Source organism: Calidris pugnax, unplaced genomic scaffold (assembly GCF_001431845.1).
Source record: "Calidris pugnax isolate Ruff unplaced genomic scaffold, ASM143184v1 scaffold20, whole genome shotgun sequence".
Lineage (NCBI taxonomy): Eukaryota > Metazoa > Chordata > Aves > Charadriiformes > Scolopacidae > Calidris > Calidris pugnax.
In genome coordinates this window covers 27,717,181-27,730,849 of record NW_015094510.1, presented here as the reverse complement: position 1 = coordinate 27,730,849, position 13,669 = coordinate 27,717,181, and the positions used below count along the sequence as shown (strand labels likewise).

At 42.1% G+C, this 13,669-nt stretch overlaps 1 protein-coding gene across 1 annotated transcript in view; it reads left to right on the top strand.

Moving 5' to 3' along the window:
- ZC3H12C (zinc finger CCCH-type containing 12C) overlaps positions 1–13,669 on the top strand; it is a 42,275-nt gene that overhangs the window by 21,872 nt on the left and 6,734 nt on the right. The window contains exon 3 of the mRNA XM_014966108.1: positions 10,802–10,941. Within this exon, the coding sequence (XP_014821594.1) occupies positions 10,802–10,941 (140 nt within the window). The remainder of the gene's footprint in view (positions 1–10,801; positions 10,942–13,669) is intronic.

The following is a 13,669-nucleotide window of genomic DNA, read 5'->3' as shown; positions in this document are numbered from 1 at the left end:
ATCAAATTAACAGGTCTTTACTTGCTTTCTACCAAATTTAATCACAGAATCATTCAGTCTGAAAGGGACCTCAGCAGATCTTCTAGTCCAATCCCCTGCACTGAGCAGTATCAATTCAAGGCCATGTCAAGTTGGGATGGAGACTCCACATATTCTCTGGGCCATTGTTTGAATGCCCTCACTGTAAGAAAGTTTTCTATTTTATGTTTAAAAAAAATTTCTAGTGTTCTACTTTGTGATCATTGCCTCTTGTCCTGTCACTGTACAACAGTGAGAAGTCAATTACTGTCCTCTTTTTTCCCTCCTATCGGGTGTTTATACACATGGATAACATCTCCCCTGAGCCCTCTCTTCTCCAGTTCCAGCTCTCTCAGCTTCTCCTAGTATGACAGATGCTGCAGTCCCTTGGTTAAGTTTGTTGCCCTTCACTGGAAACTCTCCAGTATTTTACTGGGGAGCGCAGAGCTGGACCCAGCGCTCCAGATGTGTGTCACCAAGGCTGAGCAGAGGGGAAGGGTCACCTCCCTCTACCTGCTGGTGACACTTTTCCTTCTGTGCTGCAAATGCACATTGCTGCCTCATGGCCAGTTTGGTGTCCAACAGAACCCCAAGGTCCTTCTCTTCAGACTTGCTTTCCAGTTGGTTGGCCCCCAGCCTGTACTGATGCCTGATGTTAGTCCTCCCCAGGTGCAGGACTGGTATTTCCCTCTCTTGAACTTGCTGAGGTATGTGTTGGCCCATTTCTCTACCCTTCCAGGGTCTCTCTGAATGGGAGTACACCCATCTGGTGTGCTCTCCCCAGTTATGCATCCTCTGCAAACTAGTTGAGGGTATATTCTGTCCCATTATCTTGGTCATTAATGAAGATGCTAAGCAGTACTTGCCCTGGTATCAAACCCTGGGGTACACCAATACTCATTGGCCTCTAGCTGGATTTTATGCCACTAATCGTAAACCTTTGAGTGCAGCAGTTCAACTAGATTTCACTCCACCTCAATGTCTCCTTATCTTACCTGTACTTCATTTGTTTGTCAATGAGGATAGTATAAGAGACAGTGTCAAAAGCTTTGTTAAAGCTACAACAGCATCCACAGCTCTCCTAATCTGCTGAGCCAGTCTTCTCGCCATAGAAGGCTACAAGGTTTATCAAGAGTATTTCCCTTTCATAAATCCATGCTAACTGGTCCCGGTCACCTTCACCCAGTCTACATAATTTGTTAGGGAAAGGCTTCCAGGAGGATTTGCTCCATCACCTTTGAAGAGATCAAAGTGAGACTGACCAGCCTGTAGTTCCCTGAATTATCCTTTCCTTCCTTGAAGACAGAAGGGATATTTTCTCTCTTCTAGTCCTTAGGAACATCCCAAAATCACCACAACCTTTCAAAGATTACCGAGAGTGGGCTCACAATGTCATTAACCAGCTCCTTCAATACCCTTGAGTGCATCCCATCAGATGTTTGGGAATTTCCCATTTAAGTGTTCCGTAACCTCTGGTGAGGGCAAGTCTCGTCCCGTCAGCTTTGCCCAACTTTCTGCATATCAGGGTGGACCAATCTTGGCAGAGGTGGTCCTGGAAAATCAATCACCTCTCCTGGGCCCCTCTTCTCTCCAGGTTCATATTACATGGGATTCTCCTGAACAGGCCCAAGTCTACTCTCCTGAAGTTTGGGGTTGTGATCCTACTTTTTGCCTTGCTCTGTCTTCACAGGATCCTGAATTTCATCACTTGTAGTCACTGCAGCCAAGGCTGCGCCTGACATTTACATCTCTGACCAGTTCTTCCTTGTTTGTAAGTATGAGGTCCAACATGTTCCCTCGTTGGATCCTCAATCAGCCATGTTAAGAAGTTATCATAAGTGCACTCCAGAAAATTCCTGGGTTGCTCATGCCTTGCTGCATTGGCCTAAATGTTGGCAAAGAAACTTTTGCTCTGTTTTTGGTCAACCAGTGGTGAGGATACTTTTGTTCTGCTTGGTCAAGTGCATCCTTTCTTTTCCTAGAAATTTCCTGTTTATGAAAGACCATGTATGGTCCCATGTATGTAAAAGACGAGTCCCTGTTACTGACACCAGCAGTGCAGCCAGTTGTTTACTGGCAGGATCTGTCCTTTCCCCTTGAAGAAAATAGGTAACAGTAAATAAAGGACTACAAAGGATGATTAGGGGCCTGGAGCATCTCTCATGAGGGGGGGGCTGAGGGACTTGCGTCTTTTTAGCCTGGAGAAGAGAAGACTGAGGGGGCATCTGATCATATAAGCATATAAATACTTAAAGGGTGTCAAGAAGATGTGGCCAGTCTTTTTTCAGTGGTGCCCAGTGACAGGACAAGAGGAACCAGGCACAAACTTGAACATAAGAAGTTCCACCTAAACATGAAGAGGAACTTCATTACTTTGAGGGTGGCAGAGCACTGGAACAGGCTGCCCAGAGAGGTAGTGGAGACATTCAAAACCCACCTGGACACATTCCTGTGCAACCTGCTCTAGGTGGACCTGCTTTGGCAGGGGGGGTTGGACTAGATGATCTCCGGAGGTCCCTTCCAACCCCATATCATTCTGTGATTCTATGAAATAAGCATTTTAAAAGGAAAGCTTTTAGCTCTGACATGTAAAAGAGCAGTGTTCAAAGCAGTGGGGGAGATACAGGAAGCCGTCCGCAGTTGAGATGATCTAGTTCAAATTTCTGTATCTAAATATCCAGGATCCTGTCACAAGAAACTGACCTATAAATTGCGAGTCTGTTCTTTTCATCCCTCTTTGCTTTTTCAAGCTGTGGTGGACGAGCTCTCTTTGGAGTTGCTAGCGGGAAATGGGCCTGGGTCCTAAGCAGGACTGTAGATAGTCTTTGGAGATAGCTCCCAAGAATGTCTCTCATATGTTCTCATAGAAATGGGGAGACTGTGATCTATATTGTTATCCCCAGGTTGTTGTCATACACGTACTTGATGATACCATTTACTATTGCAATCATTCTAAATAAGAACTGCTAATTTCACAGCAGCACAGGGCAGCGCAGATCAAGGCTTGGGCCACAGTAGTTTACTGCCTCCAGCCAGAGCCAGCACGTATCCTGGTCTAGTCCGGTGACTACTCCTGTTCCAGACAAGCTGCTTTAGCAAGCTGTAGTCAGGAAAAACCCAACCGCTCCATTTTTTCTGCCGTTTGGTAATGCTTGGAAAGTTTCTCTTGTACTTTGAGATGGAATTGCTTGTCATTCATGCCTTAAACTGAAAATAGTGGATCAGAAGCATCTTGTGTATTTCAAGTTTAAAGTTCTGATACTATGTAACAAATGTGAATTGGTTAAAGTTTTCAAAACAAAGCAAACCCCCTCTTTCAACTGAAGAGCAGAAAACTGCAGGCTATGACTCAAAGAATTGCCATTCAGTTTCTATGGGATGCTTCAAATCTGGTCTTGTTCTTTCATTATTCTAGCTTTCATAGTGTTGACTTAATCCTTTTCCAGAAGGGAAAAGATGACTACACATTTAAGCCTAACACAAAGTCTTTTGTTAGAATGCTCTTACAGATGGGTCTGATTTTTCTTTGTGTGTGTGTGTAAACTTAAAATCAGAGCTGAACAGCAAATTAGATAATCCTCTAGAGTAGTTGTGGAGCTCTTGATAGACACTCCCCACAGCTGAGAGTCAGGCTGGACTAAAGGATAGGACCCAGGATTCAGTCATGCTGTATGTGAGCAGTGACCTATGTTGGCTTTCCAAGAACTGTGTAACTTTAGCCCTGCTTCATAAGGTGTGGAGTTTTTGTATGTAGGTGATGATGTTGTAGTGCAAAATCTTCATTTAGAACTTCAGTCCACGTGAGTAAGTCCACGTTTGTCCATTGATGTAAAAATGCACACAGGACCTTATTTAGTGTAAACTGCACAGTATATATACTAGAGAGGTAAACAGCAGTTCTGTGTCCCTGTGTGATGAGATTTAAGCTACCCTCAATTTTCCCTGGATATAACTGAGGTAGGCAGAAGAAGGTGATCTCAGCCCATCTAGCAACAGCAGATCACCAGCTCTTCACCCCTACATCTGTCCTCTGTCTGTGTGTTCATGCATCCCCAGCTCCCTCAGCTGAGCCTCCGCGGTCTGGAATGGAGGGAAGAAGGTCTTGTTTCTTCATGAGGCAGCAGAGGCAAGGTTTTGAGGTTCTCTTTTGCCCCTTCATTTTAATACTTCCCTTTACTGCTGAGGTTGAGAGAGAGGGAGTTCCTTCTGAAGAGGGGATATACTGCAGCATATTTGCATAGTCCTTTTCTTTTGTTTGTCCTTTTCAAGGATCAGGTCAGGATACTGAAAATTGCCCGAAATTGGTTTTTGCTGTGATATTTCTCTTTGCTGGAATCAAAGTCAGGCTTTTGCCACCAAGGAGTAAGGAATAGAGTTGTTAGTTAAAAAGTAGGAAAACTTTAATTATTTTATTCATTTGCTTCTGTTCCATATTCATTAGTTTTCTCTGGCTACACTGGGTGCCTTCAGACTTGGCTAATAGCAGAAAGAATGAGTTTCAAATTGTACCTAAGTGTATATAAAGCTTTATGTTGAAAACATACAGGAAAAAAAGAAGTCTGCTGTGTTTACAAAGAGCACAACACGAGGGTAACACGGACAAGCAAATATTTGAATATTTTACCAGCTGTATTAACATTTTTAGATAACCACTTTCAGGATTACATAGGCAAAAGAACTGAAGGAATTTGATCACATGCCATCTGGGTTTGCAGGTTGAAATTAATGAATCTTGTTTTAAGATTCTTCTGAAAACTTCACCCTTCGGATTCCCAGGCTGTGGAGGTGATGGACTTCAGTTTCCCCTTTTGGAAAACCTTGGCCTGTATATTTAAATGGTGCTTGATGGTACTTGCATAAGGGAAAATGCAATGCAAGATAACCATTGCATACTTAATTTTCATTTGTGAGAGGAAGACGCTGAGTTGGGGGGGTTGTTTTGTAGTTAAATGCTCCAGCTGTGGATGTTCCAGGCGTTTGGTGGCATCAGAAACACACCCAGGCCTGACAGATGTGATGGTGACCCCACTGCCATTCAGGAGTGGCGTTAGCTGGAGGGAGTGTGAGATACCCAAAGGCACCTAACAAGCCTTAGACATCTCTGTTTAGGCAACTTAAGTCTTGTCCCTGTGCATTAACCATGAGACAGGTCATTTGGCTGTAGCAAAAGGTTCACCGACACCCTCTCTGCATACAAGTTTTTCCACAACTGCAAATTGTATCAACTGAAGGGTGGTTTGATTGTCTTAGCTATGCCATATGTAGTTGTAATATGACGATTTAAATGCATATGTATTTTAACAAATTAACAATTTAGCTGCACTAGCCTCTTCTCACATTGTGTGTTTCTGAGCTTGGTAAACATGATTGTGTCTTGGTACCTTGACTCAGATGTTCATCTTCCAGTGGAACCGGCTGTTTAGATTCGTAGGGTATTTGGAGAAGTCACTTCAAGGAATAGATAAAAATATTTTTCCAACAAGTAATAATCATGTGGATAGGAGCTTGTCATTGGCAGCTTTGAGTATAACTTCTCTTTGCCTGTTTTGACCTCTGACTGCTTAGTGTGTGACTCTTGCACGGTCAGACACCCACCCGTGTGTCTGGTTGGTGACCACGCTTCCCGTACTCTGTAGAGTGCCCTTCGCCCTACGCACAAAAGATGTTTTCAGAGATGTTACAGCTTCCAAGGCTTTTTTTACTTCAAAGACCTCAAAGCATTGGAGTAATATGTCGTGGGCTAATGGAAAAAAAATATTTGGGAACTGTTTCATCTTCATGTTGGCACCAAAATATGTATTTAAGGAACAAAGGCAGGACTGAGAGAAGGCCTGGGTTACTGGGAAATGCTTTGGGACAAGTGTTTCTGTGATTAGGAAATTAGTAGAGTTTTAAAAATAAAAAAGGGATGCAGCTAGTGATGAAACCAGGCTGCCAGCCTAATGAGTCACACATATGATACAGGGTGGGAATTCTTATCTCTCTGTGCTATGGACTGAGTACTGTTTCCTCCTATGACATGACAGAATAAAATAGTTTGGTAACACTAAATTTACCAGGCAGATCTGTATTTCAGTTTTGTTTTTCTTGCTTTTAATCAATCTGCTTTTCCATGGGAAGTACCTTGATCTGTCCAGATTTCAGTTGTGTAAAAACCTGTATGTGTATGCAACAAACATTATTGCAGACCTCAACTCTAATATCTCTTGTCATCAGTGTGTATGTTTTCTGAAGCTTTCAAAATCTGAGAGCTCCTTGTTGGTTTGAGTATTGCATTAGAGCATGCCAGAAGTCTTGCAACTATTTTAAGTCGTCAGCAGTTTACGAGTGTGTACCACAACTCTTTTCAAGACAGTTACTTGAAAATCTAGTTTGGGAGCTAGGAAGGCAACAAAGAAAATGAAAATATTCTCATCAGGGGCTTTACTACTTTCTACTAACTCTCCTAGCCTAGAAAATGCATTCAGGTTTTACGTTGAGGAAGTCTTATGCTACTTTTTTTCATTTAAAAATAAAACCACAGTTATAAAGAGGCTAAATATAAAGAATATAAAAATGGTGATAAAAATAATCATTCATGTATGGTATGAAAGAGAAATAGATACTTCTTAAGGAATATACTTTATCTTCCTTCAACTAAGAGTGGTAGTAGATAAAACATAGTCAGCAACGGAACCAAAGCAGGATAAACCAATGTCTCATCCAGGGCTGCAGCTCTCACCCTGACTGACTGCTCTTAGATTTTACATACTGCTAATAATTGGGAAGAGATTCTTAAAAGAAAGTGTCTTGACAAAGAAATACAAACATTTCTCCTCTTTTTTACAACTAGTCAGGGGAAAAAAGTTAGAAGCAGCAGCAGGATTTCAGTCTTTTCACCATATGATGTATCATAAAGCTGATGAAGCACAAAGATCACAAAAAAGAGAGTATCAAATCTGCATGACAACAAACCAGAATAAAAGAACAAATTTAAATTGCACATCTTTTTCACAGACTTTCTCACTAATCATTTACATTTCTTGGAATTTGTATCCACTCACATACCAGCTTAGGCCTGTGTCTGAAAAGGAGTGGGAAAAATGTGAAGATTTATATGGGCTATAAATCCACTTGCCCAGCAATGCAGAAAAGCTAGTCTGCGTTGTAATGCATTTCCTATTTCTGTTTCATAGCATCTAAGTATATATAAAATTTATGTTCTGGATGAAAGGATTTCCATGGTCTGTATTAGGCAAGAGAAAACGAAGGAGCTGAACTTCTTTGTTCCCCCCCCCCCACCTTTAGAAGTGTGGCTTGAATTCCAACCTGATGGAAAGGAATAGGCAAGAACGTCCATCTCTCTCAAAGAGGCCAGGATTTCATTCCAGAAATGATTTCTCAGACGTAAGGGAAGAAACAAACTGTTACTAAAATGCAGTCTAGCAAAACGCTTGTTTGCTGTCAGAAGTGAAAAGTGGTTTTAGCCATTTGAAACCATGGAGATTGTTTAGAGTAATAACAGTACAGTGATTTCCTGGGATTTAGTAGCTGGAACGAGCCCTTCCCAACTGTTTTAAAATGGATTGCAATATGTTTATGGTTGCACATGATGTGCTGATAGCATGAACACTAACTTCTTGTACCAGGGTTTGCAAAGGAGGCCTTATGGCTGCCCACTGGGTACTGAATGGGCACCAAGTGTCCTGATTTTGTGTTGTCACAGGGAGAGTGTAATTAGACTACAATGGCTGGAAATCATGTTGACTGTTTTTTCTATGTATGTGCATTTTAAATACGAAATATCTATGTGCGGTTTGGTTTCCTAGTCCTGGAAAGTTATGACATACACAAAGATACTACTCTTCTAGCCAAACAAGTGCAAGAATAATTATATAGTGTAAAACAATGCCTGGAAAAAATATTGCTATGTGTTTCATTATTGCGGTGTCATTACAGTGTAATAGTGTATTGTATGATATTATCCTACAAAATAGGGAAGGTAGTATTGCAGCAGTCTATAGCCGTAGCTAGACAGGATATTGAGATACATAGATGTCTTGCTTCTGACAGTGGTCCTAATTTAGGCACAAAAGATGGACTAAAACTATCCTCGGGAGTACCTTCTGCCAGCTAAAATATGCAAACTTTCATTATTATGTCCGGCAACAATTGCAATATCTTAGTATATGATTATGATTCCAGGTCCTGTCTCCAGCATCATTGGAAAAGGAAGCAGTATAGTTCCTCAGCTCTTATTTTTTTCCCTCTCTTTTTTCGTTTTTCTTTTGTTTGGGGCCTGTGACGTTCAACACAGCCTCTGCTGAGAATAAGGCTTTGTGAGAGGTGTTAGCCATGACTCATTCTCTCTCTTGACACCTAGACACAGGTGAGTATGTACGCCACCTCCTCTGCAGGCTTCTGGAATCCGAACGTTATTTCAAAATTTTTTCTCACTTTTACTTTGGCACTTCATCCATTGCAGAATTACTCAACCTCTCTCAAAGTATCAAGGAACATACGGCAGTGCTACGTTTTAGAAAGCTGGAAATAGTAGGTATTTTAAAAAGTACCTATTAGTAGGTCCTACTAAAAATTAAAAAAAAAAAAAAAAAGTTTTTCAATAACTTTCTGGTGTTTTTATTTACCTCAAAACATGCAAGTAGGAGGAACTTTTAGGATCTCTGTGGCTATCCATCATCATATTGTTCTCTTCACAAATCTCTCTATGGTGACTCCACCTTTCTGGAAAGCAGATGAAGGCATGCCTGCTGTACGTGACAAGCCAGCCAAGCGAAAGGCAACTGCTTGCTGCCATGCCCTTGCGTTTCTTCTGCTGCATAGAACTGTGGGGTTGGGAGAGGCCTCAAAGTTGCTTCTTCTCCTGTGCATGGAGAACCCAGACTGGCCCCTGAGAAGCCATCTGGCTTGTTCTACAAAGTGTCTGGTGAGAAGATCCCAAAATCCTTGGGCAGACTGTCCCACTGATCAGTTAGAAAGCTTTGCTAAGGGACATGGTGTAGGGGATGACTTTGTAGAGTAGGGTAGATGGTTGGACTCGATGATCTCAAGGGTCTCTTCCAACCTAGACGATTCCATGATTCTATGATTCTATATTGCTTAACTGTTTCTTATGCTGGTTAAGGACTTTCTTTCCATTACCCAGTGGGACTATGGTGGGTTGGCCATGGCTGGCACCAAGGCAGTCAACCAGTTGGGTGATCCTTCTCCCCACCAGCAGAATGGGGGAGAAAACAGGAGGAACAGCAGCAAGAAAACTCCTGAATCAAAATAATGACAGGGAAATCACTCACCAAGCGCTATTGCATGCCAAACAGATTCAGATTGGGGAATTTAACTTACTCTATAGACAATTAACATAAATATTTAATTACTGATTCAGTTAATGGGAAACAAAAAAAGACAAACATTAAAATACTTAGAGAAAAAGCTCCTATCGTCTCCTTTTCCCAGTCCCACTTCACTCCAGACACCCTTGTCCTCCCCTTGTGATGGCTGCAGGTGGCTCTGAGGGTGGCACCGAGTCCCTTCAGAGAGGCAGCGAGCGGCGCCAGGGGCCGGGGTCAGGACATGGCGGTTTCTCTCTGCTGCTCCTTCCTCCTGTGCTTTTCTTCCTGTGCCCCACAGGCTTCAGTCTCTCTGAGGGTGTACCTGCTCCCCATGGAGCACCTCCTCCTCCTCCTCTCGCCTTGGTGTTCCATCATTCCTGTCTCCTCCATCATGGAGCTGGCTGGAGCTAGGGATGGCTGGCATGGGGCAGCCCCTGACCGCTTCTCACAGATGTCACCCTGCAGTCCCCTGCTACCAAAACTTTTCCATGGACCCCCAACCATTGATTGCTGTTCTCTATTTTCATTCCTTCCTGTATATTGAAGATTGTTTTGTACCTCCACAGGCTGCCATTTTTTTTTAAATGTGCTTCCTTCAGCCTGCCTCCCTACGTCTTGTTTCCCTTTCTTTTGGATTCTTTCCATTTCCTCTGTGTCTTTTGTAATATTTCATGGCCAAAACTGGATGTAGAAGTTGACTGAGGACTCACAGGCCTTTAGAAAATGACATAATTATGTCTCTTGCCTTACCTCAGACAATTATTGCACAACAGACGCACTTCTTTTGTTTTCCTTGTGTCTGATCTGTTTCTGCTGAACTGTCTCTCCACCGCTTTTTTAATACACAATTAATTTCTCCTTCTGAAGTGCGGTGCTAAGCAAATTCTTAGTTTTCTCATGTTGATTTTGGACAGGCTCTCCGGTTTGCATCATCTGTTCTGCAGAGTGCCTGCCACCCCCGTGGCCTTGGAGGCCTTCTCCTCTCTCTTTCCCTGTTCAGGTGTGAAGCTCCTGCAGTGGGATCTTTTGCCTCCTCCCCTGCCCCACACACCGTGGTGCTCAGCCCTCATCTGCCAGCATTTTCTAAACACGTTGCACTCTCCCATGTTGGTGTTTCAGGCCTCCTGCATTCCCTCATCAAGTCTCCATGGTGTCTGTTACACCCCATACTTTTGGTTGGACTATGAGGATTTTTAACGCTCCCTACTTACATTACTTGTTGAATCTGTACTATGCTAAAAATGTTCAGCAGATTCAGCAGATTCAGCATCCCTCTCCGAAACCACTTTTCAAGTGATGCCAATATTTGGGCAAGGCTCAGGTGACTCCCATTTGCCTTTGGAAACCATGGAGCAAGTGAAGAGCATGACTTTGAGATCCACATTTTGCTGTGCTCTGTTTACGGTCATAGAAAAGCAAAGTCATATAATAAGGAATTTTAATGTGTGTTTCAGTCACGGGAACAAAGAAGTGTTTTCTTGTCGAGGAATCAAATTGGCAGTAGACTGGTTTTTGGAGAGAGGCCACAAGGATGTTACGGTGTTCGTGCCAGCATGGAGGAAAGAACAGTCGAGACCCGATGCTCTTATCACAGGTAAGCTCTGTTCTGCCTTTGCTGGTTTGTTTGCTGCTTTGCACGGCATGAGTGCTACCGCTTAAATGGACAAATCTTTAGAAATGGAAGACTATAAAAGAAATTATCTTTGGTGTACTAGCTTCATTGCAATCTTCAGGAAGGAAAAAGACAAAGCAGTGCCCTCTCCAAGTCCTTCTTTTCTGCTCACCCGATAAATTTTCTGTTAACTTTGCTACTTATTTCTTGAAGAATGTAACTTCCAGTTTTTAAATCTGTTACGCCCATGGGGCACTGGCGGCAGAGAGGTTTGAGGTTAGTGACTCGCTGGGTGATCGTTCTTGTGGTGAGCAGGTTCTGCCAGGCTGGCCTCTCTGTCAGCCACCTGCAAGTCACTGCCTGCACTGGAGGTTACGGGAGTTATCCTGGCAGAAAGGGAATGGTTCCCCTTTCCATCATTGCTATTAACAAGTGAGACAGCTTTTGAAAAATTTAATTTTGTACATTTTTATCTAGAAAACATAAATTGGTACAGAGGCTTTATTTCTTGATCAGACTAATTGATTCTGTATGAAGGCTGGAGAGTCATCCTCCCTTTGGCTAAAGCTGAAGCAGAGGAGAATTTGGGGTTAAAAAAGATCTAGAGTTGTGGGGGGAGAGGAATTGGGGGTTTTTTGGTCTTGCTTTTCTATTTAAATATGGCTACCTTTAAACGGTGGAAGCTTTTGAGAGTAGCAGCTATGGCATCTTGAAAGAATATGGAAGCATGTTTTGATTACCACGTGTATTTTCAAATACCTGGGAAGATCTTCACAACACTTCATTTCATTTGCTTGATTGTTACGAGAACATACCATGTTAATGCGACAAAATGTTTGGAAAGCTGCTGTTCTTCCTCATCACAGGCCGCGAGGAGCCTTTCTCTTGAAGCCTTTCTCTTTCAATGTATGAGTGTTTGAGGTATGAAAAGAGCTAAGTAATAAAGATTTGGCTACCTCCCACTGTCAACCTGCTCTAGTGGGAGGTGTCCCTGCCCATGTCAGGGGGTTTGCAACTAGATGATCTTTAAGGTCCCTTCCAACCCAAACCATTCTATGATTCTGCTTAGAAATAAATTGAGCATCTGCTAGAGCTGTGGATAGGGGTAGAAGTCCCAAAAGGAGTTTCAAGAAAGTAGCAAGACATAGAACTGACCAGTTGTCTAGCAATGAAAAATCAGTTTGCCATGTGTCATTGTGGACCCTGAAAATGGGAAGAAGATCAAAGACGGTTATTGTATCTTCTGTAAAACATTCTTCAGTGTTTTTATCAGGATGCAAGGAGCCTGTTTGCTACCAGTCTTGTGAAATAGTCTTGTACTGAGACTCCTTTTTCAGAGATAATGCACCTGAAATATGCAGCCAGCTGGAATTTTGAAAAAGTCTTAGATGACTAACGTGAGGATGGTTCTAGACTGTTGGTATTTGTGAGAGGCTTCTTGGATTAAACAACAGCTGCATCTTTTTTATCATTACTTGCTAATCATCACATGGCAGTTTTTTTTATTCTTTCTTAGCGGGCAAAAAGTCACCTTCAATCACACTCTTACTCATCATTTACCACATGGCGGCAGGGGGATGGTGAATACAAAAGGGTTGGATTTAATTTAAAAGCTTGTGCTTTTTCTGCTAAATAGATAAATGCTTGTATCAAATAAATTGCTTATATGTAATATTAATGCTGTATTTCTTCCTGTTAGAGCCTTCTTTTTCTAGATGGAGCATGTTCCCTGTCAAGTTTCTTGTGCTACAAAACAGTTGAGTTATTTGAGATCTAAACCATTGTAAGAGCATATTCTCTGTGCAAGCACCATCTTCTGCCCTTTTAGATGTTGCCTAGATTTTTGTTTATTTTTCTTTCATAGCATGTCTGCTCTGAGGAGATTGATAGGTAGGAGAATCAACACAAGGGGCCTGTGCTCCAGTGCTGGCTGCACTGTTGCTACATCCAGAATCTTAGTTCAGACCAGCCTCCTTAGGCCATCTTTCAAAGCTCCTCAGGGTCTCCAGATCCCACACAGAGAAAGAGAAAATTGTTTTGGATGGGGGATTGGCAGACTGTGTAGGACAAGAAGGAATTAGATGAAACACACTTATTTAACAGGATTAAAAAAAAATCTGTTCCAATTCGATAAGACTTCATACATAAAACTTTAAACATAAAACATAATCCCTTTAAGGAAAGATACGTTCTGAGCTACTACTGGAGGTAAAATAAACAAAAAAAAAAACCCCAACATTTGCTCTTGGTTACAAGATGACATCAGATGTCTTTTTAGTGGATGCTGTTAACATTTCTGAAGAGCCTGAGCGTTTGTATGGAACGTGGGTTTTCTAGTCCTTGTGAGTATTAGTAGTAACCCCTTCTCTCGGTAGGCAAAGACTTTCATGAGACAGCCCCATTAACATGAGCTACTGGAGTTATTTCAAAACATGTTTCATACTGAGTACCACAAAAAGATGGAAGAGATCTTCCATCGTTTTTATCAGGGAGCTCAGTTACTGGGAGGCCTTTGGCTGTACTTGGGTGTAGCCCTGCTATTCACCAAAACTGGTGTGGAGCAGGTTTTGCCTTGTTTGTGGGTTTTTTTGAAAGTATTGCCAGTTGACTACTGACTGTAATTTCAAATATCATATATCAGAAACCTTCTGCTGGACTATAATCATTTAAGATATGTTTAGTCCTAAATGCTTGGATTTTCTTCATCAAA